This window comes from Hirundo rustica, chromosome 24 (genome assembly GCF_015227805.2).
Source record: "Hirundo rustica isolate bHirRus1 chromosome 24, bHirRus1.pri.v3, whole genome shotgun sequence".
Classification (NCBI taxonomy): Eukaryota; Metazoa; Chordata; class Aves; order Passeriformes; family Hirundinidae; genus Hirundo; species Hirundo rustica.
In genome coordinates, this window is record NC_053473.1 from 5996888 (window position 1) to 6023662 (window position 26775).

General features: G+C 48.8%; 2 protein-coding genes across 6 annotated transcripts; both read left to right on the forward strand.

The window, feature by feature from the left end:
• Positions 1-62: 62 nt before the first annotated feature.
• RAB29 (RAB29, member RAS oncogene family) lies at positions 63-9853 on the forward strand. 4 transcript variants are annotated; one of them, XM_040085366.2, is made up of 5 exons: positions 63-203; positions 1553-1624; positions 3201-3382; positions 6014-6135; positions 6493-9853. In XM_040085366.2, the coding sequence occupies exons 1-5, from the start codon at positions 80-82 to the stop codon at positions 6608-6610; spliced, it is 618 nt and encodes a 205-aa protein (XP_039941300.1). In that variant the 5' UTR covers positions 63-79; the 3' UTR covers positions 6611-9853. The 4 variants fall into 4 exon arrangements, with proteins under 4 accessions (XP_039941300.1, XP_039941303.1, XP_039941302.1 ...); XM_040085369.2 differs by having other exon boundaries at positions 134-203; positions 3206-3382; XM_040085368.2 differs by lacking the exon at positions 63-203 and adding an exon at positions 957-1217 and having other exon boundaries at positions 3206-3382.
• A 2789-nt stretch (positions 9854-12642) lies between these two features.
• Positions 12643-26164, forward strand: NUCKS1 (nuclear casein kinase and cyclin dependent kinase substrate 1). 2 transcript variants are annotated; one of them, XM_040085461.2, is made up of 8 exons: positions 12643-12760; positions 19074-19123; positions 20205-20310; positions 21312-21367; positions 21663-21815; positions 22042-22194; positions 22702-22851; positions 23445-26164. In XM_040085461.2, the coding sequence occupies exons 1-8, from the start codon at positions 12744-12746 to the stop codon at positions 23642-23644; spliced, it is 885 nt and encodes a 294-aa protein (XP_039941395.1). In that variant the 5' UTR covers positions 12643-12743; the 3' UTR covers positions 23645-26164. The 2 variants fall into 2 exon arrangements, with proteins under 2 accessions (XP_039941395.1, XP_039941396.1); XM_040085462.2 differs by having other exon boundaries at positions 22705-22851.
• The last annotated feature ends 611 nt before the right edge of the window (positions 26165-26775 follow it).

Consider the following 26775-nt stretch of genomic DNA (forward strand, 5'->3'; position numbering starts at 1 on the left):
AGATCCCGGCAGCCCCTGGAGGCTCCGGCCCTGCCTCACCTGACCCTCACATGACCGAGCGGGGCCGGGCCGGGCCGGGATGGGGCAGCGCGATCGCATGTTCAAGGTGCTGGTGGTGGGGGACGCCACGGTGGGCAAAACCTCGCTGGTGCAGCGCTACGCCAACGACAGCTTCAACCGGCACTACAAATCCACCGTGGGAGGTGAGCGCTCCCCGGGCTCGGGGGGGATTCCTGGGGGTTCCGGGCGTTCCTGGGGGTTCCCGGGGGTTCCCGGGGGTTCCCGGGGGGTTCCCGGCGGTTCCCGGGGTTCCCGGGTCCGGCCCCGCGCCCGTCCCGGAGCGCATCCCGAGCCGCGCCCCTCGCTCCGGGCAGCTCGCCGCTCTCCCCGCGTCCTTCCCCGGGGCGTGGGCTTGGGGATTTGGGCCGGGAACCGCCGCGAATCTGCCGTGGTTGATGGGGATTAACTCCTGGATGCTCTTCCCTGAGATGCCACGGGATCGTGTCCCTCTGCCCGGCTCATTTTGGGGTGCCCCATCCTTCTCCCACCCCTTGAAAAATGGGTAGTCTGAGTTTACAGGTTCAGTTTATCTCATTTAAACCATCAGCAGCGCTGGTTTGGCATTAATTTCACAGCCCTGAGCCCCCTGGGGATCGTGTCCATCTGCCCGGCTCATTTTGGGGTGCCCCATCCTTCTCCCACCCCTTGGAATAACCACTCCAGGAGTTATAACCTGGATAATCTGAGTTTACAGGCTCAGTTTATCTCATTTAAACCATCAGCTGCGCTGGTTTGGCATTAATTGAAGAGCCTGGCCTCGCTGCTGAGCTTCATCAGGGCTTGGGAAGGTCTGTGAGGAGGAGGCTGGGACTGGGGCTGAGCAGGATTTGGGTTTTTTTGTGTAAATGAATAACCTGGAAGGAGCAGGAGCTGCCAGGAAATCGCCCCAAGGACCCAAAATCGTGGGGGTTGAGCACAGCTGTTTAAATTTTCACTCCTGACCCGAGAGGGGATGGATTTGAGGTGGAAAAGGCAGGAGAGCCCCGGAGCTCCGGGCTGTGCCCGCGGTCTCTCCCAGCAGGAAACGCTGCAGACTGGTTTCTGGGGTGGTTTTGTGCTCGGTTCCTGGTTTTGGTCAGTCCCAGCCCGGCTGCGTTTGGCTGCCAGCGGAGCCAGGGCAGGCTTTGCCCTGCGGTGAAACCCTGACACATCCGGATGTGAGAACAACTCAGGGCTTCTTCCCCTTTTGACTCACTGGGCTGCTTGCAGCAAGTCTGGGGTGATCCAGGCTGGAAGGGACCCCCAGCTCCTCTCACCCCACGGGCAGGGGCACACTGGACGCATTTCCCTATCCCAGGCTGCTCCGAGCCCCGTCCTGGCTGGAATTGTGCATGGATGGAGAGCCCAGGGTTCTGAAAGTGCCCGTGCTTGGGGCTGGGTTGGTGCTCTGGGGGCTGGGGAGAGGCTGTGGAGGAGCCAGTCCCGTGGTGCAGAGTGGTCCTGAGCAGCTTTCCTTTCCTTTTTATTTATTTTTTTGGGGGGAATTCTCCAGTGGATTTTGCGCTGAAGGTGGTTCAGTGGTCGGAGTCGGAGACGGTTCGGCTGCAGCTCTGGGACATTGCAGGTATTTGGGAGGGTTTATTAAAGTTCTCAGTGTTGTGGCCTTTTTTGCCTTCTTTTCTCCCTTCCTCTTCCTCTGTTCCTTTCCTTCCCTTCCCCTTTCTTTTCCCCTTTCCCCCTTTTCTTTCCTTTTCCTTCCCCTCCAAAAATAAATCCCAGGAGTCTGTGTGTTCCAGGGGCAGGACTGCTCTGCTTTCCAGCCTGCTGCACTAATTTAAATATGTAATTAAAAATCCACCTGCAAGGAACGCACGCAGTAATTCCTGCCGAGCCTTTCCTTTCTGTTCCAGAGCCAGAGCATGTGGGACTGGCTGGACACGAGACTGCTCAGCTCCAAATCTTGTGTTAAAATCCAGATTTCTGGCACGAGACACACTCTGAGGGACGGAATTACACGAGCTGGGGTGGAATGAGGGGGCAGAGAAATGAATTTCCCAAATTCCCTGGCACCAGGAGGGGTCTGGGCAGCAGCGGCCTCTCCAAACTGGCACCTCTGGATGTGGCTTCCTCTGCTTTTGCTGCTCGGCTGCCTGGAACCCTTAAAGAGGCACCAGGAAGGAGAAGCTGGCAGAGCGAGCAATGCAGCAAGAAACTGGTTTTGGTTTCGGCCCCCAAACACGGAGTTTGAGGCGGGGGAAGCAGAGGGGCCACGCTCTGTGTGTCCCTGAGGTGCCCAGGGACGCTCGGGGGGCTGCAGGGGACAGAGTTACGGGGCAATAATTCAAATATTGGGGCTGCCCCATCCCTGGGAGTGTCCCTGGAGCAGGGGAAGGTGCACCCTGCCCCTTGGCACTGGCTGATCTTTGGTTCCTTTTTATCCCAAACAAAATCTGGAGTTTCCATCATTCTGTGATCTGAGACCTGCCCAGGCAGGACACATCCAGTGCCTCAATTCCCACACTAATTAGGCAGACATCGTTAGCGCCAGCTGCGAAAATGGTGCATAAACGCGTTATTTTAGATGAATTCTAAATTGATCTAGATAAATTTAAATATAAATTCATATGATTATGATGATACACATATTATATATTGTATATTATATATTATATTACTGTATTATATATGATATACTAACATATTATATTACTGTATTATTATATATTATGTGTTATATGTTACGTTATTATATATTATATAGGAATATTATACGAATAATCGAATTCACTCGATAAATTCGTACGTCTCTCTAGTACTTAATTAATCAGTCAGTTTATCAGTAATTATGAATACAGCATTCCTGGTCTTCAGGAAAAGCTCGCCCCCTCCCAGAAGCCATGCACAGATCTGATTTTCATGGCTGGGAAGTGAACATTTATGAGTTGCTCACAACAATTCTGTTTGGTTTGTGGGTTTTGTTTTGTTTTTTAATATTATTTGGCATTTTCCTTTTGTTTCCTGGTGTCTTTTTTTGGGGGGGGGGTGGTTTGTTGTTTTTTTTTCCCGACTGAGAAATTTCCCGCTTCTCCTCCGCTTTCCCCAAACGAGCATTTCCGTAGCAAGGCCACGCGTGAGCACGAGCCAAAAACACCCCAAACCCGCAGTGTGAGGTGGGGTTTGTTTCTGGTTCTACCCCGAAGGGCAGGAACGCTTCACGTCCATGACGCGCCTCTACTACCGGGAGGCCTCGGCCTGCGTCGTCATGTTCGACGTCACCAACGGCAGCACCTTCAGCAACAGCCAGAAGTGGAAGCAGGACCTGGACAGCAAACTGGCGCTGCCCGACGGGAGCCCCGTGCCCTGCCTGCTGCTGGCCAACAAGGTGGGCAGCACGGGGGTTTGGGGTGTGTTTGGTGTGAGGGGTTTGGTGTGAGGGGTTTGGTGTGAGGGGTTTGGTGTGAGGGGTTTGGTGTGTGTGTTCTGTGTGGGGTTTGGTGTGTGGGGTTTGGTGTGAGGTGTTTGATGTGAGGGGTTTGGTGCATTTGGTGTGTGGGGTTTGGTGCGTTTAGTGTGTGGGGTTTGGTGTGTGGGGTTTGGTGTGTTTGGTGTGTGGGGTTTGGTGTGAGGTGTTTGATGTGAGGGGTTTGGTGTGTGGGGTTTGGTGCATTTGGTGTGTGGGGTTTGGTGCGTTTGGGGTGTGGAGTTTGGTGTGCTTTGTGTGGGGTTTGGTGTGTTTAGTGTGTGGGGTTTGGTGTGTGGGGATTGGTGCGTTTGGGGTGTGGGGATTGGTGTGTTCTGTGTGGGGTTTGGTGTGTGGTGTGTGGGGTTTGGTGTGTTTTGTGGGGGGGTTTGGTGAGGGGTTTTGTGTGGGATTTGGGGGGGGGATTTCGTGTATTTCTGAGTGTTTCTGTGTGGGATTTTGTCTGCTTGTGTGTTTCTCTGTGTGTTTTGTGTGTGTTTCTGTTTGGGGGTGGGTTTATGTGTTTGTGTGTGTCTGTGAGATTTTGTGTGTCTGTTTCTCTGTCTGTCTGTTTCTCTGTCTGTCTGTTTCTCTGTCTGTCTGTTTCTCTGTCTGTTTGTTTCTCTGTCTGTTTGTTTCTCTGTCTGTTTGTTTCTCTGTCTGTTTCTTTCTCTGTCTGTTTCTTTCTCTGTCTGTTTCTTTCTCTGTCTGTTTCTTTCTCTGTCTGTTTCTTTCTCTGTCTGTTTCTTTCTCTGTCTGTTTCTTTCTCTGTTTCTCTGTCTGTTTCTTTCTCTGTTTCTCTGTCTGTTTGTTTCTCTGTCTGTTTCTCTGTTTGTTTCTCTGTGTTTGTGTGTGTGTTTCTCTGTTTCTTTCTGTGTTTGTTTGTGTTTGGGGTGGGTTTGTGTGTTTGAGTGTGTCTGTGTGGGATTTTGTGTGGGATTTTGTGTTTCCGTGTGGGATTGTGTGTGTTTCGGTGTCGGTTTTTGTTTGGCTTGTGTGTTTCTCTGTGTGTTTCTGTGTGCATTCATGTATTTGTGTGGTTTTGTGCATGTTTTTTTATGTTATCTGTGTTTCTCACTTTTTTCTCTTTGGCTGTATTTCACCATGTTTGTGTTTCTCTGTGTGTTTCTCTTTATTTCTGCACCTTCAGCACTCACCTTGCCTGGAGTTACCGCACACCCTGTCACCCTTTAAACCTTTCCAGACCCCTCTAGAGGAATTTTCTGCCTCTCCGAAGGATTCTTCCCCACAGCCCTGCTTTACAACCCTTTCCTTGAAGAAAATTCTCCTGAAATCCCACACAAACCCCCTCTGGTGCAACCTGGGGCCTTTCCTCCCGTGCTGTCGCTGTCCTGGGCAGGCTGAGTGTCACCCCGAGCACAGCTCCTGTCCCAGAGGCAGAAATCTCAGCTTTCCACGTGGATCCAGCGCCAAGTTTCTCCCTCTGCACCAAGTTTCTCCCTCTGCACTGGCTGCTGCCTTTTAATGATGTTTTTTCCCTTCATTTCCAAACCTCCTCCATGTTCTCCCTGTGCCAGCACTGGCTCAGGAGCCGTTTTCAAATTCAGTTTGAGACTTGCTGGCTTTGGGAAGAGCCTAAAACTGCAGGTGACTGAAAAAATGGGGTGGGTGGGCAGGAGAGCGGCTTTCCTCATCCACGTCAATAATTATTTCCCTTGATTGATTGCTCTCTAAACTCCCTGACAGGAGGGGGGGATTTGGGATCTCATGCCAGGGCACAGGGACAGGAGGAGAGGGAACGGCCTCAGGCTGTGCCAGGGGAGGCTCAGGGGGGACAGCAGCAGGAATTTCCTCATGGAAAGGGCGCTCAGGGCTGGGAAGTGCCCAGGGAGGTTTGGAGTGCCCAGGGCTGGAGGTGTCACCTGGAGGTGGCACTGAGTGCTCAGGGTGGGCACCGGGCACAGTTTGAACTCCTGGAGGGATTTTCCAGCCTCGGGGATCCTGGGATTCTGTTTAGGGGCAGCAGCTTTGCCAGGATCAGGGCTCCCTGTGTGGCTGCACCCACGAGCTCTGGGCCAGGCTCTCTGTCCCTGCGTCCATCCCGTTGGCATCGGTGCCACCACGGTGCCACCACCCCTGTGCCGCCTCTCCTGGCCCTGAGAGCCCGGGCAGATTTGGGATGAGGGACGATGCTGGAAGCTCCATTCCAGGCGTGCTTGACTGAGGTGTGTCAGTAACTGAGATGTCAGATAAAGATAAAGAACTTGCTGCTTGCAACACCCCTGTGAGAACCTTGCCCCGAGACCTGGGAGGGCTGAGCTGCCTCACACAGCCACTGAACTCCACACTCCCAGCTTCAAAAATCGGGAGGAATTCCTCCCTGGGAAGGCAGGGAGGGCCTGGCACAGATTATCCAAAAAACCCCGTGGCTGCTCCATCCCTGGAAGTGTCCCAGGCCAGGCTGGAGCAGCCTGGGGCAGTGGAAATGTCCCTGCCCAGGGCAGGGGTGGAACTGGATCACTTTAAGGTCCTCTCCAGCCAAAGCCATTCCGGGGTTCCGTGCCTCTGAAGTGCCTCATTCCTGCTTTGCAGTGTGACCTTTCCCCCTGGGCAGTGACCAGGGAAGAAGTCGATCGGTTCAGCAAAGAAAACGGATTTTCAGGATGGGTGGAGACGTCTGTGAAGGAGAACAAGAACATCAACGAGTCCATGAGGTAGGGACAGCCCTGGTGATGTGTCCAGGAGTTCATTCCCTGCCCAGAGCAGCTGTGGCTGCCCCTGGATCCCTGGAAGTGCCCAAGGCCAGGTTGGAGCACCCTGGGACAGACAAAGCTGTCCCTGCCCAAGTCCAGCTGCCAGTGCTGTCACGTTCCTTAATCTGATTTTTTAGTCATTTAGTCAATGATTTTTTAAGTTATTTTATTTTATGTCCTTCTGAGCTTTGAATTTTTTCTTTTTTTTTTTTTTACTTGTTTTCTGCACTGCCTGACACTGCTGGTTTAAAAAAAAAAAAAAAAAAAAAGAACAAAAACCCCCCCAAATCAAACTGAGGAATGTTTTTTTCCCCCCAGGGTTCTGATCGAGAAGATGATGTCCTCATCCTTGGGAGATGGAAGCTCCTCCTCTGCTGGGACTGGGGATTACATCAACATCAAGGAGACGTCTCCTCCAGGCTGGGCCTGCTGCTGAAGCCGCTCCAGCACTGCTGGGCTTCTCCTCATCATCCCCACTCACCATCACCATCATCACCTGTCACTGGTTTGGGGTTTTTCTCCCCTATGATTTTGAACTTGGCTCCTGTTCAGTGACTGTTTCCTCAGCAGGGCACTGAGGAGTGACTCGGAGTGAGGAATGGAAGGAGCAGGAGTGGGAAGATTCCTCTTTTTCCCCCGTGGGAGCTGTGCTGCTCTGCTGGAGCACAATCCACGTCCAAGCAGTGCCTTGGATCACGCTGAATTTTTATTTTATACATAAATTCTGAGCACTTCCTCCTCTGGCAGTGCTGGCCTGGCCCAGGCAGGGCTGTCAGAGGGATTTTCCCATTTTCTGCACCTTTCCCCCCTCCCTCTGGGGACACACCCCGAGCCCCGGTGGTGCCTGTGGATTCTCCCCAGCTTTGGGATTGCAGCCAGCTCCTCCCTCCCTGCTCTGGAGCGATGGATCCGTGTCCTGGAGGGTCCAGCACATCCCATCCCTGCCACCACCCCCTCCCCAGGACGGAGCTGGACGTGGATCAGTGCTGTGAAATTCTGGGGGGGGATGAATTTGGGGAGCTGGGGCAGCGCCACCCTCGCTCCCCTGGGCTCTGCCTGCCGAGCAGGGACCCCAAAATTCCGTCAGGAATTGCTCCTGCCCTTCCTCCTCACCCCCTGTGCCTCCCTCCTGCTCTGCTGCCCCTTTATTGGGGCAGGGGGCTGTAAAACCCCTTTTGTGTGGCCCCACGAGGGCCCTTTGCACTTTTGGGATGGCTTCCACCCCTCACCCCAAACAGTTTTTTGGCAAGTGCTGCTGAATTGCCTTCCCACCATTCTCCTGCAGCCAGGAGGGGATTTGGGGTAGGAAACAGCTCCCTAAAAAAAAAAACAACCCTGCTGTTTTAGTGGGGCTGGGGAAGAGGAGGAGGAGGAGGAAAAGACTTTGTGGGATGAAAGGAAAGGAAGGAACCACTCCCCATTTCCCTTTGCTGCCACTTCTCCCCCCACACATCCCAGATATCCATGGTGGAGGGCAGTTCTGGCCAAAAGAAGAAAAAAAAAAAAAAGGTACAAATTGAGGAGAATTTGTAGGAAACTCGCAGTTCAGGGCTGCACTTTGGGGTGTTTAATTCTGGATTTTGCTGTTCCACGATTCACTGGTGGTACGCAATCACCCCGCTCGTGTTTTGGGTTTGGATTTCAGCAAAAGGCCTTCAATAATTGGGGTTTTTTTTTGGTTGGAACTTGTTGTTGTTTTTTTTTTTTTACCTCCTTGAGTGGTTTAACTGGAAAACAGGACTGGAAATGGCTGTGTCCCGGTTCCTGCTTCGCTCTGGCAAATTTTTCCTCCTGCCTGTCGTGTGTAGAGGGAGGAGTTGGTAAAGCAGGCACCCATCGCCTTCACCAAAAAATCTGAGTTTTCATTCTCTGCAGCTGGAAAGAACTTCAAATTAAACAGTGAGGGTTGAGAAATTTAGAATTACTCGTGCTCCACTGTATAAATGAAAAGCTGAAATACCTGGGCTTGGGTTCTGCCGTGCAAATATTGCCAGATTTGGGGTTTGAGGTGCTTAAAAATTACCCTTTTCTGCCCCCTTGGCTTTAGGAACAGGGAGAACCGGTTAGCAACAAATTTGAAGTGCCTTGCTGAATTTTACTGCATTGTCTTAAACAAAAAAAAGAAAAAGAAAAAAAAATAATGGCTTTTAATCCTATAAATATTTAATCCTATAGATATTTCTAGTTCTTTGTAGAAAACGTGAGAAGTGCCTCATTTTTTAAAGCAGCTGTCACTAAACCCCTTAAGATTCAAGCGTTATTTATTGATAATTTTGTGCCCGCACCTTGGAGTGTTTCAGCAAAGAACAAAGAGCTCTCCTTGGGGCTGGAAAACCCTGCCCAGGCCCCGCTCACTGCTCAGAGCAGCTGAGAATTCCCAAATTCCTGCTCCAGTTAGACAGTGGTGGGGTGGTTTGGGTGGGAAGGATTTTCCAGATTCCCCCCAGTGCCACCCCTGCCGTGGGCAGGGACATTTCCACTGTCCCAGGCTGCTCCAAATCCCATCCAGCCCGGCCCGGGATCCACGTTTCTTTGGATAATCTGTTCCAGGGCCTCCTCACAAGGAATTCCTGGGAATTCTGCGGGAGAACTTCGTTCCGTCGTTCCTTCCTGCGCCTCCTCCTCCAGAAGTGCCGCTGAGAATCCTCCAAAAACCCAGAGGAAGGTTTTTATAAAAATCGATTTCACTATGCTACCCGTTGCTTTCCAGTCCCCAGGTGTGCCCTGGGGAGGTTTCTTGCCTTTTTTTTCCCCACGTTTACTGTTGGCTAGCGTCTGAAAAAAATGTCAGATAAAACCCGCCACGAGCCGCACAAAAGGAAGAGTCGTTGCTTGAGCCGGTTGTAAGAACCCCAAGCAGACAGGAAAACGATTTCCCTGGCAGCTGTGAGCGTTTGCAGAGATCTCCCCCTGCTTAAAAAAAGCCAAGCAAACCCCAAAAATTAATGCCCCTGGATTAAAACAGCTTCAAAATCCCCATCCAGGGGCTGTGCCCAGCTCGTGCCAGCTGGAATAATTCTGGTTTTAAGGACAACTGCGAGGGGAGAGCCCAGAAATGTCTTCATTTAACTTCTGTTGATGTGGGTGGGTAAAAAAACCCAATCATTCAAATAGGAATCAGAAACTGTCTTTATTCCGCTTCACTCGTGGCCTCCTCAGGAATGAGCACTTTGGGAAGTGAAAGAATTTATTTTTTCCTTGCTTTCACTCTGTGTCCTCTGTGTGACTTCTGGGCAGACTGTTCCCATTTCCTTCTCGTTTCTCCTTCCTGGAATTTCAATTTGTGGCCCTGAGACTCAAAACCACGCGAATTTCAAGGTGGATTTTGTGAATTTTGTGAATTGGTGGCTGCCACACAGCTGGAGAATTTTACTGCAGCCTCAGTGGGTCAACAATATCAAAATTTAGCTTTTTTTTTTTTTTTTTTTTTAATTGCTTGCTGTTAAACAAGTATTTTAGAGGCAGGGCCTTGAGCATCGTAAAATTCAGTATTGTGGTTGTGTAAAGAGGAAAAAGTGGATTTTAACCACGTCAATCAGTCAGTGGTGCAGCATTGCAAGGGTTTGAAATTAAAATTTGACAGTGCTCGGCTGGTAGTTGTCATTTTGCTGCCTCAGCGGCCCCAAGAAATGAGTTTACAAGTTGGAATTAGGAATAAAAACAACAAAAATGTACAAAACACGCGGTGTGAACTGCCCTGCGTCGCCAGCAAAACCAATCCCCCTGAAATATCCTCAGTTACTCCGTTTTTATTGGGCTACAAAGACCTGCAAAACTGGTGCATCTCTGAGTCAGCCCCAGTGGGGTTTAATCCAATATTTCCAGCAAGAATTCCTTGATGTGGTTTCTGCCCCTTCCTCCTCGGGGCTCCTTAATTCCGGGTATTTTGGGCCTCTTTATTCCGCAATCAGCCGGATTTTCCTGCGGATTGACGGGCACCAGGGGCAGGGATGGAGCGGGAAAAGGGCCAGAATTCCAAAGGAATTCCCATGAAGCCCAAGCAGGGCATGAAACGAGCCCAAATTATCCTGAAATTGTAATTACTCTTCTAAATCAGACCATATTTATATCATCAAACCATCTTCTCACGGTTCCCAATGGATAAAAATATGATTTCAATGCTGTTTTTTGCTAAAACGGAGGGATGAACCTCCAAAGTCCAAAATGCAAAGCAAAAGTGAGAAGCTGCCATTTTAATGACTGTGAAATACTTTTAATTTTTCCACAGTTAAAGAAGCTCCTTTTCTAACCAAAATGAGTGGATTTGGGGTTTACAGGGAATTTAAAGTGTAAAAATCAAATAATCTTCAGCGGGCTTTGCATAAATTATAATTATCATTTCCCTGATTAGCACAGGGAAGGCGGTGCTGGTGAGACCAGAAAAATCTGCTGGTGAAATGATAAAATTCAAGATAAACATCAATTCACTGCCCCCAGGGCTGATAAAAACCCACAGTGACGAGTGGTGAGAATAGGAAATGGAGGAGTTTCATTATAAAATTAATCTAACGACGAAATCCACCCTGATTTTGAGGGTGCAGGAGGGGTGGGAGTAGGAGGGAATAATGGGGAAAATCCCCTGGAATTCCGAGTTTGTGGTGATCCCATCCCGGTGTGGATTCCCGGCGGGGACACTTCCATGACAAAGGGACAGAGGGGCTGCAATGGCCCCGGGCTGGCACTGCCCTGCCCTAACCTTGGCTGCCTAAGTCGCGATAGGCACGACAGGGAGGGGACAAAACACGAGAAAAACAAACAAACAAAAGAGGGGGGGAAAAAAAAAAAACAAAAACAGCCAAAACACCCCAAAAAAACCAACATACAAAAAGCCCCCGAAACAAAAAAGACAAAAATACCCCCAAAAATCCAGAATACACGCCCCAAAAAAATCCCAAGCAAAACAAAATCATTTTTAAAAGAAAAAAAAAAAAAAATCACAAACGCACACCCATAAAACCCCAAATACATAACCCAAAACTCAAGGAAAACAAACAACAACAAAAAAATCCCAAGTACACACCCAAAAACCCCAACAAAAACCCTCCAAACAAAGCAGACAAAAAAAAACCCCCAAAACCCAAAGAAAAACCAAATTAACTTCCGCTGAAATATCCTCAATTATTCTGTTTTTATTGGGCTACAGGCGGGACATAAACATGCAAAACTGGTGCTTCTCTGAGTCAGCCCCAGTGGGGTTTAATCCAATATTTCCAGCAAGAATTCCTTGATGTGGTTTCTGCACCTTCCTCCTCGGGGCTCCTTAATTCCGGGTATTTTGGGCCTCTTTATTCCGCAATCAGCCGGATTTTCCTGGGGATTGACGGGCACCAGGGGCAGGGATGGAGCGGGAAAAGGGCCAGAATTCCAAAGGAATTCCCATGAAGCCCAAGCAGGGCATGAAACAAGCCCAAATTATCCTGAAATTGTAATTACTCCTATAAATCTGACCCTATTTATATCGCCAAACTGGTCTCATTAGTGAACCCAATGGATAAAAATAGGATTTCAATGCTATTTTTACTAAAATGGAGGGATGAACCTCCGAAGACTCAAGTGGAAAGCAAAAGTGAGTTGCTGTGGCAGAAGCTGCCATTTTAATGACTGTGGAATACTTTCAATTTTTCCATGGTTAAAGCATCGCCTTTTCTAACCAAAATGAGTCATTTTGGGATTTCTGGGGAGTTCAAAGTGCAAAAAAAATCCCAAATCTTCATTGGACTTTGCATAAATTGTGTATCTGCTTAGCTGCCGACTAGCACAGGGAAAAGTGGCGGTGGTGGCATCAGCGCCGCTGTCAAAATCTGCCGCCGGGACCAATTTTTTGCGTTTCTTCATAATAAAAATTAACGACACCGAACCCGCGCCCGGGGCCGCCTTTTCCCTCCAAAACCGCGCCGGGCCCGCGCGGCGAATCTGCCGCTCGGGCCTTGAGGCCCCGCAGCGCCCCGAAAAATTCCCGGAGGAACGGGGAAAAATCCCAGCGTGCCTCCGGTGAGGGAGGGACCCGGCGGGCGGGGCGGGAGGGGCGGGCCGGGGCGCGGCGGGGCCGCGGCAGCGCCGGGAGCCCGTGGCGAATCTGCGGCCGGGGCTCCGCCGCGTGCGGGCCGCGCTGCCCGCCCTCCCCGCGGGGACAGTGGGCGGGCCCTGCGCGCCGTGATGGTTCGAACGAGCCAATGGGGCGCGGGCTCTCGCGGCCCCCGACCAATCGGCGGCGGGAGGGGGGCGCGGCCGGCGGGGTCGGCGGTCCCGCCCCCCCCGCTCGCATCCTCTCGGCGGGGCGAGCGCGACCATTTTGCGGGGGGGAGCGGCGGGAGCGGGACCGGCGCCCGACACCCGGCACCGCCACCGGGATCGGGGGAGCGACACCGGGATCGCGGCCGGCAGCGGGATCGGGGAGCGGCAGCGGGGGCGGCGGCGGCGCCTGACGGGGGAGCGGCGGCTCCGCAGGCGCGGCCTGAGGCGCTGGGCCCAGCGCTCCCGCTCGCTCCGGGCGGCCTCGGCGGCCCCGGCGGCCTCAGCGTCCCCGTTCGCTCCGCGCCCAGCCCCGGGCGGCCCGAAGCGCCGGGAAGATGTCGCGGCCCGTCAGGTGAGTCCCGGCGGCGCCGCTGCCGCCGCTGCAGCCGGGCCGGCCCCGCGCAGGGCAGGCCGCGCTCAGGCCGTGCCGATTTCTCCTCTATTTCCCCTTGTTTCCCCCCCGCTAACTTGGCACGGCCACCGCCGTGAACACCGCATTTCACGCCGCGCCGCTCGCCCGGGGCCGGCGGGGCGCGGCGGGGCGGCCCTGCGGGCGCTGTCCCACATTTTCGAGCGGGGGGGAAAAGAGAAATTTTTCGCCGCCGCCGTGACCCACTTGGGCGCGGGGCGGGCGCCGCCATCCGCGGCTCTGCCCCCGGCCGGGGCCCGCTCCGGGCGGCGGGGCCGAGCCGAGCACGCTGCCGGGGGAGGGGACGCGGTGCCATCCGGCGAGGGTCCGGGCCACGGGGGCTGTGCATGGGGAACCACGCGTAGGGGAGGAGCCGGCAGGAGCCGCCCCCTCGGTGCGAGCGCCGCTGCCACACGCCCTGCTCCGCCCGGCCGCGGGCTGCGCGCTCCGCGCTCGCCTTTTCCTGCTGCTGGTGTTTTTCCCCCCCTTCCCTTTTCCTCTTCTTCCTTCCCGTGCGGTCGGCAGCCGCGCTGTGTTGTGCCAGAGGTGGGTCCGGGGGTTGGCGGATCGGGTGGAGCGGTGTCGGAGCGCTGGCTGGGCTCGGATGGAGCGTGGCGGCTTCGGGGGTTTGCGGCGCAGGGAAGTGGTGCCCGAGGGAAGGGCCGGAGATGTGTCAGGAGTGGGTGCCTGGGGAAGGTTTTTCCTCCAGAGGGTGCTGGGCACGGCCTCGAGGCTGCCAGAGCTCCAGGAGCATTGGGACACCGCTGCCAGGGATGCACAAGGCGGGACTTTGGGGTATCTGTGCAAAGACTGGATGATCCTTGTGAGTTTTTCCCAGTGATTCCCTTGTGTCTCCAAGCTTTACCAAGGAGGTGGCAAAAGGGTGAACTCGTGGTCTGAGTTGTCTCTGTAGCAGGGGTGTGAGGTTTCCCACGGTGTTCTTCTGATGCTTTGGAATTCCTTCATTCTCAAGTAACTGGTTGTAGTTTTATTCCCCGTGAGCCTGGCCTGGGGTGTGGATGTCGGGTATTCTGGCTAATTTAATAAGTATAAATTAATTGTGTCTATTAACGCATCTGTACATTTAAGAGATGACAGCATTTGTATTTAATTAGTATCTGTCGTGTGCAGAATTGAAAATATAAATGGAAGCCAGGACTGCTTTGCTAATAGGGGAGTGGCTCGATGATGGCTGAGCTGCCCAAATTAGTGCTGATGTGACTCTGCTGCTTGAGGGGACACTTCAGTGTTGGCCATTCCCCTGCCAGCTCTGGAGATTTGCTCCAGGTAAGGAAAAGGTGCTGACTCTAAAAGCAGAGCCTCTGAGCTTGCTGGAGTTGAGTGTTTTTACAAGGGTTTCGAAAAAAACCGATTAAAATAACACAACCTCTGTCCAGTCCTGCAGCGTTGTGAGAGGTCTGCCTGGTGCCACCCTCAGCTGGCAGGCTCTGCTCTGCAGGAAAATGAAGCACCAAAGTCCAGCAGGTTGTTGGGAGTTGGGAGCACAAAACCTCCTGGCACGTGGCAGGATAGATGCAGCAGTCCCTTTTCTCCCTGGATTTAATAATCCTTCCAGGGGAAAAAAAAAAAAAAAGGTAAATATCCAGTGGCTGCTACATTATGTTGCTCTGCTAACCAGAGAGCTCTGCCAGTAGATTTAAATCTATAAATTAATGCTGGAATGAAGGTTTTTTTGCCTGTCTTAGTAGGTTTTTGGTAAAATGGAAGCCTGGTGAGAGGTTCCTCTTCAGAGTGAGATTTAGTGGTGGGAAAGTTTTCCTCTGGTCAGTGTTCCTTGAATTAATCGGTGGTGTCTGCTGGTTCCTGGTGAACATGTGTGCACCTAAAGCAGTGAACTTCATGAAATCCATCCTGCATCCCAAGTTTTTACTCCAGCTGTTGGGAAAATTGACCTAAGGTTGAGTCTGGCTGTTCAAGTCAGTTACTTAAAATTAAGTGGTAATAAACTCCTGGTATTTACAGGCACTGAGAGCCAGGTACTTCCTGCACAGTTCCATTTCTCCTGGGTGGGGTTTTCAGTGTTAGAAAAAGGCAAGGAGTAAAAACTGAGGGAACCTGAAATTACTGAACTTCTGCATCTCTTGTGTAACTCTGCTGAAGTTGTGCAAAGAGAGCTGGGGCTGCTTACGGGGGTAAAATAAAATACTCAGAGCCACTTCTTTTTATATATATACACCATCAATTAATGTGTTTTAAGTCAGAATTTTCACTTCTGGTCCGTCCTTTCTTCTGCTTTTACTTGGTGGTCCTCTCCTGCAGGCTTTGCAAATTGAGATCATGTGGGCAGGGTTGGAAATCCCAGGAGTTTTTTGGTCATTCATTTTCAGCTTAAAGCCAGCTATCAATTTATCTCGGTGCCTCAAGGTTTCACATCCTTCATTTCTCTGGATCTGAACCCCAGCTCGGTGTTGGCGCTGCAGTGGAAGGGTGAAATTTTACGTGCAGGAAATAAATGTATCTGTTAAATGTAACTTGTTGCCAGTGTTGTTGCTGGGCAATGTAAAGTGGAAATACTGTGATTGTGGGAAAGCTTTCATGGGATTGCAATGCAAGCAGCAGTGCCTTGGGGATTGGCACTTAATAAAATCGAGTGATGCTGTGAGGTCCAGAGATGGATGAGTAAAAAGATGATTCTTGCTTTCTTTCAGAGAGAACAGAAGGTGCAGGTACAAGAAAATTCATAATCCCAGGGTGAGGGAGGGAGTTCCCCTCCTGCTCTGCATCATTTCTGTAGTAAAATCTCAATTATAGTTGGACTCAAAGAGAGAACGAGCACAAGACCGCTTTAATTATTGCTGCAGAGATCATTGAGTTGTTTCATGGAGGTCCAAATCGTGTGGATCCCTGAAAATCCTGCAGGTGCCATGAGCAGAGTGGGGAGTCCAGCCCAGACCCAAACTCTGAGCTGTCTCTCAGTCGTGAGTCCTGAGTCCAGTTTTTACCCAGATTAGCCCCGAAGTGCCCTGGTCTGGGTCCCTGGCTGTGGCAGGGGCCCTGTGCCACCTCCTGGTGGTGGTTTTAAATCAACGTTCATGGGAGGTCCAAATCCAGCACTGCAGATTTGCTTTGCACAGCTCTGAAAATCCCTGCGGGAAACGCTTCTGGGTGGAATTCGTATTTTCTGTGTGTAAAAAAAACCACCACAAAGGGCTTTTAGTGGCAATATTTGTTGATAGTGTTGGTCTCTGAGGGAACACCTTTACCTGAAAGTGAAACCTGACTGCTGAGCCAGCCCTGAGGGTCAGGGAGGGGCTGGAGCTTTGCTCACAAATGCTGAGGGCTTTTGGTTGTATTGGTTAAATAAAGGCTGTGGTGAAAAAAGCCATACAGAAATCTCAATAACCATTTAATCTCCTTGCCTTTGCTCTCTGGGATTGAGGGTAGGTGGTTGTCATTTGACCTATAGATTCCTCTTCAGTGCCTGGATGTTTGAGGACTCCTTTTAGCAGGGCTTTTCTGTATTGTATTCTGTATTTTTCTGTATTCTTTTAGCAGGGATTGTATGTTGTGGGATATTTTAGATGTGGATTTCATCTGTGGGTTTTACTGCCTGTACAAATATCTGGGAATCTGTTGCATTCCCTTTAAAAAAAAAAAAAAACCCAAAACTTTTCTGCTTGATTGTAGGGCTGTGCTGATGTTGGTTTAAAGGCTGAGGGTTTAGGAAGTAAATTGAAGTGTGAGGATGAGATCCTTTCTCAGTTTTACAGGCATTTAATGATCCTTTGGCGTGTTGATGCTGCTTCTCATAGTTCCGAAGTTGCACTTTGGCAGGCATCAAGCGCAGGTTGCAAGAAATTCTGTGCATTTCTGAGCTGTAGTTAAATTACTGGAGAATTACCGTGCTGAGTGCTTCCATCCTAACGTGTTAATGAGTTCCTGTTTATTCCAAAAATACTGGACCGACAGCTGTTAATAAAAACTTGTCTCTGAACTTTTTACGTGCACACTTGGTGTTAATCTGAATTAGCAAGGAGATTATCTTCAAATCTCAGTTTATATTTTAAAACCAGACTGAACAATGCCCATCCCAGCTGTCCCCGTGCCTGTCTTTTTACGCTCAGCCTAAGTGGATTTAACAGAGAGTTTATTTTTACGTCTCCTTGCTTGCCTTGGCATCTTACAGCAGAGAGAGGCTCTGCACTGCCACCAGCAGCTCCTTTTCCCTGGCTCTTAACTCCAGTCATCTCCACAGAGTGTTTTGATCACCTTGGAGTAGTAAACACTGCGGGCTCTCTTTGCAAACCCGCCGCTGTTATTGCTGCCGCGGTTCTAAATAAAACTTGGCCGGGCTAAAAGAGGTGAGTGATGAGTTTGGAGCGAGGGCAGGGGCAGGTGCAGGAGCAGGTTGGTTCTTTCTGTCCCTCTGAGCTTCCCTAGTGCTGTTGGAGATTTGCAGATTTTTGTTTTCAGTGCAGGGATTCCCTCTTTACTCCACCCTTCTCGCCCTGCAAGAGGAGATAATGCAAGGAGACAGCTTCACTTTTGGCTTCTTCTGAAACAACGACTTCTAATTATTATGTTTAATACAGATATCTCTTCCTGCTCACCATGTGAGGAAAACTGAGCAGGGTTTACTCCCTGGCTGAAAAACCCAAGGGATGTTTGCCTCGGGGACGCTGGTTTTGTTCAAGGGACAGTTTTTGTTAATGCTGTAGCTGCCCCTGTCACATTTCCAGTACCTGATTTAATGTGTCTCTGAAGGAAGCAAGGTGGAAAAGCTGCCAATTCCATCTTGTTTGGTAGCTCAGTGATGTCTAAAAGTGTTTTTTATATGTGGAAATTCTGCTTTTTTCACCCCATTAATGTTTTCACAGGAAAAAAAAAACCAATACTTGTTAAGTAAAGTCAGACTTCTTATTTAATAACTTGATTGTTCTTCTGATGCTTATCAGAATAAAATTCATGTTTTCGCTCGTGAGGTGGGTTGGGAGGCAGCCTTCAGGAAGGCTCCTTGTTGGAATAGGAATGTAAATCAAATGTAAATCAAAACTTGCCAATAATCGTGTCCCTGAACTGGTGTTTTAGCACACTCAGACCGGGAGGGAGTGACCGGTGCGGGGTCCTGTTGTACTTCATTGCACTCACACGTGCTCCAAAGCTCGGGTGGGATCCCACCTGCTCAGATCTTGTCTTCCTTTCATTTGCCTTTTTGGTATTTTTGGGGTGGGTTTTGAGGGATTTTTTTTTTTTTTTTTTTAAATATAATTTCTTTAAGAGGTTTGGGTTGAAACAAAACCGTTTTACTCCTACATCCTTCTGTGAGCCATGAATTAGAGGTGCTTGTTCAGGAGAGCAACTTAAACTTGATTTCAGATGGATCAGCAGTGATGGCTTTGGGGTGCCTTTGAGCTGACCAGGTTTATCAGCAGTTAATTAATGGTAATGAATTAATTGGCGGGTAAGGCAGCACGGTTTGGGGAGCTGAGTGTGAATTGTGCTGAGAGGAGGAGAAGGAAGGATCCGTGTGCTGCGTGGAGTTTTCCAGCTGTAGAACTGAGCTCACGTGGTGATTGCTGCAAAATCAGATTGGTCCTTGGCTTTGGGCCAGAAGGGCTGGAAGAAGGGACTGTGGGAATCTCTGGATTCCCAGCTCCTCCCATCCCTGCCAATCCTTCCAGGAGGTGTTTGGAGTCCGAGTTTGAGGCATTAGCAGCTGAAATTTAATTGAATTATTGCCTGTCCTGATTCCCTCTGGTCAGGGTTTTACAGGGCAGCTGTCTTGCCAAGGTGCTGATAAAATAACCAACAGTTCCATTTTGGAGGTTTCAGTAAGTTAAAGAAGCTGATTGGATTTTGTTGATTTCCAGATCAGTGTAACTCATTCAGAAAGCTCCTGGAAACCCCAGTGAAAACTTAAAATGCTTTAAAAGCAGGGAAAATAAAAATTGGAGGAGAAGGTGTGGCAGCAGGTGAGCTGTGAGAAGCAGAAATCCCAAAGGGAGAAGTTTAGAAATGTTTGATTCATAATCTTGGTGTGTATATCAAAAAGAACTTACAGATGCTGAGAGTGTAATCCAGATTATTATAAAACCTCCTCAGGAAAATGCTATTAATGCTTTAATACACTTAAATACACTGTGTTCTCTTCTGACTGTGGAGGTGGCTGAGTTATCCCAGTTTTCTTGGGATGTTTTTGGGGCTACAAATCCAGCCCTGGAAGCAGGGATGTGGCACTTCTTGTTCCTTAAAGCTTTTGGAATTCCTAATTTCTTCTTCTCCTGCTTTTTAACAGGAACAGGAAGGTGGTCGATTACTCCCAGTTTCAGGAATCAGATGATGCTGGTAAATGACTTTTTTTTTTTCCCTTAATTTCCTTGGGTTAGAGCAGCTCATTACTGCCATGCATATTAATTGTTCTGCTTCTAATCACATCTTCAACTCCGATTCCAAGGAGTTTCTGTTCTTCACGGCCTGAACTGTTAATAAGTATTTGAAAATATAATGATTCTCGTATGTTTTGTATTAAACAAACAATGGTGATAGAAATCTTGTTATTTAATGCTGGTATTGTTGTAGTGCCTCGAGGCTGTTGGCAGCAGTGCCTTCCTTGCTCTATGTTGTGTTCTGGGGCAGAGGCTCCTTGATGCCACTTTTTTTTTTTTTCCCACAGCAAAAGATGTTTTCCATTTATTTTATGGCTCCAGTTGAGCCCACATTATCAGGCATCTGGGGGGGATTGCAGCTAAAAAATATTATCTGTGTGAATTAACAAAATAGTGCTGGATCACATTTCAAAAAAAAAAAAAGCCAAACTAATCTCTGAATTAACAGTTCTGGATCTCATTTCTAAAAAAGAAAATACAATCAGTGTGAATGAACAGAAAATTTCTGGAATATGGTTTGAGTTCTTGGAAGATTAACTCAATGCTGAGGTTGCACTGATAATTAAAATGAGATAAATGTGCATAATTCTTAATTATGGTGCTTTTATTAATTAAATAAGGTATTGTGTAAGAGCTGTAAGGAGTTTTAAACTCCTATTTAATGACATCCTTTGTCCCATCACAGGGCAGTAAATAGTGTGTGCTGTTAGAATCATGTAGAAATACATATGGATGTTACTTTTTAATAGGTTTATATAATAACTAAGTGTTAAAATGAGATCCTGTGTCCTCTTGTGAGGTGTTTTGTGTTTCCCTGGGTGAGACTTGGCTGTGCAGAGCATTTTCCTGGTGCTGTTGGCAGAAGAAAAGGTAAAAATCAGTGATTTAAACCAGAACTTTGCTTCCACCAAAGTTTGTTTTTGAAGCTTTGTGATGCTTCTCTTTTTTGATGTGCATGAAGTGACCAGTTTGAGTTGCAGCTGAGGGAAGCAGTTTGCTGGCAATGAGTTGGACTCAAAAACCCGTTCTGTCCTGCCTAGATGACGATTACGGAAGAGATTCGGGTCCCCCATCCAAGAAAATCCGCTCGTCTCCGCGAGAGGCCAAAAACAAGAGGAGATCTGGGAAGAATTCTCAGGAGGACAGGTAAAAGCAGCTTCTCACCTGCTGGGAACATCTCTCAGGGCCTTGTCCTGTGTGTGGGGAGCGGCATCTTCCATCTCCCAAGGAATTCCAGGAGCTCAGTCAGGGCTGAGACGCTGAGGTGCTTGTTCTTCCTGATGGGAACGGACAGAGGAATCGCGTGTGAAACGCTTGTCAGTAGTGCTGCATCACTCCAGCAGCTCCAGCGGCAGCTGGGATGATGGAATGGGATCCAGGCTCCAGGGCTGCATCCCTGTGGTGCCAGGGGTGGGGCGGCACTGAGGGCAGGGGACATTTGGAACTTCTCATTTTGGGTAGTCCATGAACACAGAACTCACTTTGGGGGCTGAGTTGCTCCAGCAGCCTCAGTGCTGCCCTACTGAAAAGTGAAATTTTCCTGCAGAATTTCCATTTTGCAGTCCCCAAATGATTGCCGTGAGACCTTTGAAATAATTTGTTTGTTTTCATGGCAGATTTCAGCTCCAGGGATGGAGGTTCTGCCAGCTGGTTCTTGTTCTGTCACCCCAAGATATCTTTTATTTTCCAAATGATCAAATCCTTGGAGAAAGCTTAGAGCAGACAGGTGCCAGTTGAGAGCAGCCTGCACAGAATGGAATCTAAACAATGACATAAAAACAAGTGCTGACTAAAAAATCTGCTCAGGATAAACCTTTATTTCATTTATAGCCTGCATGTAAACCATCAAAATTGTAACTAAAAAGCCATGTGGATTGTGGGTTGCTTTGAGAGTGGAGTGCATGGTTCACCTCAGTCTGATTATTTCCTGCCTGGTTGAGGTTTATCTGTGATTCAGAGTTTGAACATTATCTTCCCAACCATGATAACTCCACAGACAGCGAGTAACCCTGAAGTATGTCCAGGAAGAGTGAAAATCCTCAGCCTGGACATCAGTTTGCTCTTTAAAAGTGGTCACTTTCCACACAAGAGTGACTGAAAGCGAAGTTGAGACAAGCACTCAGACTTCACCTTTCTCTCATTTGCAGTGAGGATTCAGAAGACAAAGATGTGAAGACTAAGAAAGATGATTCACACTCAGCAGGTAACTGCATTGTACTGATGTGTATCTTTAAATTGTGTCTCTTCACCCCTGTGAGAGTTGCAGGAGTAGAGTTTGAGACAGAAGAGAAATAATTCTGATTTATTTTAAGTCGGGTGCTGCATCTGCTGCTGTTGTTTCCCACCCTGGTTTGGGATAATGGGGTTTTTTTGTGTGTAATGTAAAACTCCTGTAAAGCTTGTCTTCACAAGTGGATAGATAGATCTGTCGATCCCTTCCCTGCAGCTTTTATCCACAGTGATGCAAGAAACTTCATCCTGGTGCCTTTTCCTTGCAGATGAAGATTTTGGCAGTGAAGACGATGACGTCGGAGCTGACGACGGCAAAGCCGACAGCGACTACGAGAGCTCTCAAAAAAGCAAAAAAGGAAAGAAGGCTAAACCAGACAAGAACAAGAGAGCAGCCTCCAAATCCAGGAAAAGGCCTGCAGGTAAGGAAAAAAAAAAGAGACAAAAAGTGGTGATTTTGCAGTGAAAAATATTGCAGAGGATTTTTTGTTGGGTGAGTAGGGAAGGTGTCGATGAGGTTGAATTTCCCTCACAGTAATTCAGTGTTTTAACCCCCTCATGAATGCCCTGCCCCTGTTTTGCCCAAGTTCTGCCTCGAGGCAGGGAGCTCTGTGCTCTGCACTCACGGTTTGGGGCCTTTTGCCACAGAGGACAGCGAGGATGAGAAGGAAGATCACAAAAACGTTCGTCAGCAGCGGCAGGCGGCGTCCAAAGCAGCCTCCAAACAGCGGGAGATGCTCATGGATGACGTGGGGAGTGAGGAGGAAGAGCAGGAGGATGATGAGGCACAGTTCCAGGAGAGTGAGTAAATGGGATTGGGGAAAGGGACACTGAGGACATACACTCTGCTCCTCAGTGTCTTCATTTTTTATCGTGTCTCTGTCCAAGTTGGGTTTTCACATCCAGAATTTGCATTCCAAGTTTGCAAAGGTGTGTGTGCGCCCTGCAAAATCTGTCTTCACAAGTGGGTCAATCTCTTGATCTCTTCCCTGCAGTTTTTATCCAGAATGAGACAAAAAACTTCATCCTGGTGCCTTTTCCTTGCAGATGAAGATTTTTTCCCAGAGATGTGTGTGTTTTCCAAAGATCTGTTTCTTTGTAAGCAGCCCTAAAGGATAATTGTAAAGTTCCCAATGCTTTTTGCTGCTGATGTAAAAACCCAGTCAGGTTTTGTGCCACAGCAGATAAATGGAAGCCCACGAGGTCTCAGAGTCTGTGTCCACAATTTAACTGGCAGATCTCAGCTCTATCTTTTCCTTCCTTTTTTTTTTCCCCCCTGCAAAAACTGAAGTTTCTTTGTGCTTCCAGCAGATTCAGGAAGTGATGAAGACTTCCTCATGGAAGATGATGATGACAGTGACTATGGCAGTTCAAAAAAGAAGAATAAGAAGGTCTCCAAGAAATCCAAGCCAGAGAGGAAAGAAAAGAAAATGCCCAAGCCCAGGCTAAAGGCCACAGGTGAGTCTGTGCAGTGAAAGTTCCTCGGTTCAAAATCCAGCTTTTCTTTTTGCTGCAGAAGGTTTGCTAGAAATCTTGGGGTCACAGACAACCAAAATATTGAAAACAAAATGCCAGGATTTAAAGCAGCGGTGTGGAATAATGGGCTGGCTTTAGTTCTGCCTGTGGGGTGGAATTGGTGTCTGTGTCTTGATGGTGAAAACCTTCGCTGCATTCTGACTGTCTGTGTCTCACAGCCAAATAACAACAGCTTGTGGCTTTCTTTGGGACTCTGATGTTGTCAGGGTGGGGAAATGTGAACCAGAGGAAAACTGGATGCATTTCTGCAGGAAGTTGCAAATAACGGCAGTGTGTGTCCTGCTTTGACGAGAGCTGTGTCCATTTATGATGTCACATCCAGCAATCAGCCAGGGGCTGCAATTAAACAGCTTTAAAGTCTTGTTAGATTGCTCCTCACTTCGGCTTTGCTAATTGGGAGCGCTGAAAACACTGTGCCTACGGCCAAACTGCTGCTGAATGACTGAAATCCCATTTATTGGGAGTTGCTTCTGCCTTTGCTGCCGCTGAGTTTTACGAGGTTTCTCTTTTTCCAGTGACCCCCAGCCCAGTGAAAGGCAAAGGGAAGGCAGGTCGCCCCACAGCTTCCAAGGCAACAAAAGAAAAGACCCCATCCCCCAAAGAAGAGGATGAAGAGCCTGAAAGCCCCCCAGAAAAGAAAAAATCAGCCAGCCCTCCACCAGAAAAGTCAGGGGATGAGGGATCTGAAGATGAAGCACCCTCTGGTGAAGATTAAAATGGCAGTGGAGGAAAATCTTTGTTTAAAAAAAAAAAAAAGAGGAAAAAAAAAAAAAAGAAAGAGGAAAAGAAAACAATACTTAGGGGTAGAACACGGTTTTGGCTGTGGCTTGACTCATGGGCTTTGAATGCTGTCTTTACTTTCAGCTGTTTAATACAGTGTATCCTTTTTTAATAAGAGGAAACCCTTCTACAGTAATATTTTGAAGTCAATGTTCTCTGTTGGCCATTCCGTTCTCCCTCCCCTGCCAAATCTGGAAAGCCATTTGGGACAAATTAACAGACCATTCAATATTTTATTTTTATTTTTTCCAAGGGATACTGCAGTTGTGAAGCAATAAGGTTTGAGACTGATCTGTGGAAACTATACTTACAAAATCCTTAAGTAGAATAGATTATCCCAGTGCTGGTAAGAGCTGTTTAAAACTATTACTCTGCATTTGGAATATATGGAGAAAAAAAAAAAAAATAATGAACCTCTGCTTTAATAGACTTTGAGAGGAATTCACCCTCTGCAAAAATGTAGTTGATCTAATTCCAGTGGAGGAGGATGGAACACGGGGAGGAATCCTGTGTTTCTTGGATTCAGGCACGTTTTTCATGGAAAGCACTCAAGAAACTCGGAGATGCTCCGGTGTCTGATTTAGAAAAGACCCTCCAGTCAGGATGGGAAATCTTTTGTCTCTGCTGGATAGAAAAGTGTTCTGCTGTAGGCAAATTGCAGCCCATTCCAGAGAAATTCAGATATTCAACCTACAGCCTCCCCACATCCATTCACCCTTCCTTTATTCCTTCTGGAGAGGGGCAGAACGGGGAAGAGAAATTGCAAAATCATTTTTAAAACTGCTTCCCATTGGGTATGGTGGGAAAGGTTTTTATTGCAGGTTTTTCCAAGGAAAAAAAAATAACAGATAATGTAAAATGGAATTCTTCAGCTTTTGGGGCGAGGGTTGTCCTTTTGTGGGTGTGAGCAAAGGATTCCTGTAGTGCTCTGGTCACTTGAGATCCCATGAGTCGGGCTGGTTTCTCTTCCCTGCCTCCTCCTGCCCCCAGCAAAGCTCCAGGGATCCCTGGCAGGGGGCACAGCGGGCACTGGGCAGCTGCAGGGGGGCACTGCCCTGTCCCACCCTGCTCCCTGTGGGGTCTGGGGTCAGCTCCTCACCCTGCTCCCTGTGGGGTCTGTGGGGTCAGCTCCTCACCCTGCTCCCTGTGGGATTCACTCAATAATCTGTCTGTGGGATCTGTTCCCCTCCTGCCTGTAGGATCTGCTCCCGGTTCTGCCCGTGGGATTTGTTCAATCCCGTCCTGCCTGTGGGTGCTGTGGGATCTGCTCCCCTCCTGCCTGTGGGATCAGCTCCCACGCTTTCTGTAGGATCAGCTCCTCACTCCTGCCTGTGGGATCTGTTCTGCTCCTCCTGTGGGGTCTGCTCCTCCCCTCCTGCCTGTGGGGTCTCACCCTTCCTGTGGGATCTGTGGGATCAGCTCCCAGCCCTGCCTGTAGGATCTATGGGATCTGTAGGATCAGCTCCCAGCCCTGCCTGTAGGATCTGTGGGATCTGTAGGATCAGCTCCCAGCCCTGCCTGTAGGATCTGTGGGATCTATGGGATCTGTAGGATCAGCTCCCAGCCCTGCCTGTAGGATCTATGGGATCTGTAGGATCAGCTCCCAGCCCTGCCTGTAGGATCTATGGGATCTGTGGGATCAGCTCCCAGCCCTGCCTGTAGGATCTATGGGATCTGTAGGATCAGCTCCCAGCCCTGCCTGTAGGATCTGTGGGATCTATGGGATCTGTAGGATCAGCTCCCAGCCCTGCCTGTGCTGTTTTCCCTGGAGCTGGGAGCAGCTGGGTCGGGTCCCTGGCAGAGCAGGACGCTCGAGGTGTGTGCTGGCATTTCCATGGGTTTTTTATCCAAGCAGACATAGCCTTTCTTCCTTCCTTTTTTTTTTTTTTAATTTTATTTTCTAAACCTCATTAAACCCCCCAAACCTTGGTTTTCACACCCTCAGAGTTTTCTGCCGCCTTTGTTGGTGGAAACATTGAAAACTGGACCTGCCATTTTTATTTTTATTTTTTTTCCTCAAACCCTCTGTGCTTCTGTCCGTTGCTCACGTTCTCTTCCAGCTGACAAGCTTCGCATCCTTCTTGTTGTTTTGGGTTTTATTTTTATTTTTTGTCACAGAATTACCCATCTTGTAACCGGCCTCTGGAAGGTAACATAAGGCAGCTAATGAATGAGTTGGGATTTCTGGTGGCAGCAGCTTTGGGATCCTGTTTGGGATTTTGGAGAGCTCTTGGATGTGGTACACTAAATCCCGTCAGGAAGGACCCTGAATCCACAGGGGGCTGTAGGACAGGTGTGGAATGGGATCGGTCATTGTCCTGTGTGATTCCCTAGCCCTGCATTTCATTGAGGCTGGTAAATTCCTTCACCTTATAAAAATTGAAGTTCTCTAACGTTCTTGACTCATGGAACTACTGTTGCCGTTACAATAAAGATGATGTTGTTTCATTGTAAATCTATTTTTTTTTAATATAATTTTTTTTTTAAGTGGTTTGATTTTTAGGTTTTTTTTTTTCCAGAACAGCTTCAGGCTGCAGGGAAATCGGAGTCTTGCAAAAAGAAAATGTAATCCCCTCTCCTTTCCCACAGCTCTTCCCACCTGCTGTATTTCTGATAGAAATTCCCTCAACTTCTTGGGTAATTCTGGGCAAATAAACGGCCACAGTTTAAAAATAAAAACCATTTGGGGGTAGCAAACACTTCTACAAATCTGAGTTGTTCCCCTGCAGTCCAGACTTTCCAGCTCCTCTTCCCCACTGGGTTCTTCAGGTTTTGTTTGGAATTTGAGTGTATAAGGAGAATTCCTGGTTCTCCACCTGCCCCACCAGATGTTTCCTGAAGTGTGTTCTGTGAATCTCACCTCAAATACATTTTTGCTGGCTTTGTTTTTGTTTTCTAACACGGTTAAGAAAAGCCTGTGAAACTTTCTTTTTCTGTTTCAGTTCAGCTTCGGGATTGTTTTATCCTGGCGAGTTTGGCAACGTTTATTTTACAAAACTGTTCTGCTTTCTCTTTCATTTCTGATGTGTTGGAGGCTGCCTGATGCTTCTTCCTGGGTGTCTCAAA

Excerpts from the sequence above, each read along its gene's own strand:
- NUCKS1 (XM_040085461.2), top strand. Across the intron at positions 20,311-21,311 it reads AAGAATTCTCAGGAGGACAG|TGAGGATTCAGAAGACAAAG; the intron begins GTAAAAGCAGCT and ends TCTCATTTGCAG. Across the intron at positions 21,368-21,662 it reads AGATGATTCACACTCAGCAG|ATGAAGATTTTGGCAGTGAA; the intron begins GTAACTGCATTG and ends TTTTCCTTGCAG.
- RAB29 (XM_040085366.2), top strand. The coding sequence starts at position 80 with ATGGGGCAGCGCGATCGCATGTTCAAGGTGCTGGTGGTGGGGGACGCC. Across the intron at positions 3,383-6,013 it reads GCCTGCTGCTGGCCAACAAG|TGTGACCTTTCCCCCTGGGC; the intron begins GTGGGCAGCACG and ends CCTGCTTTGCAG. Across the intron at positions 6,136-6,492 it reads AACATCAACGAGTCCATGAG|GGTTCTGATCGAGAAGATGA; the intron begins GTAGGGACAGCC and ends TTTTCCCCCCAG.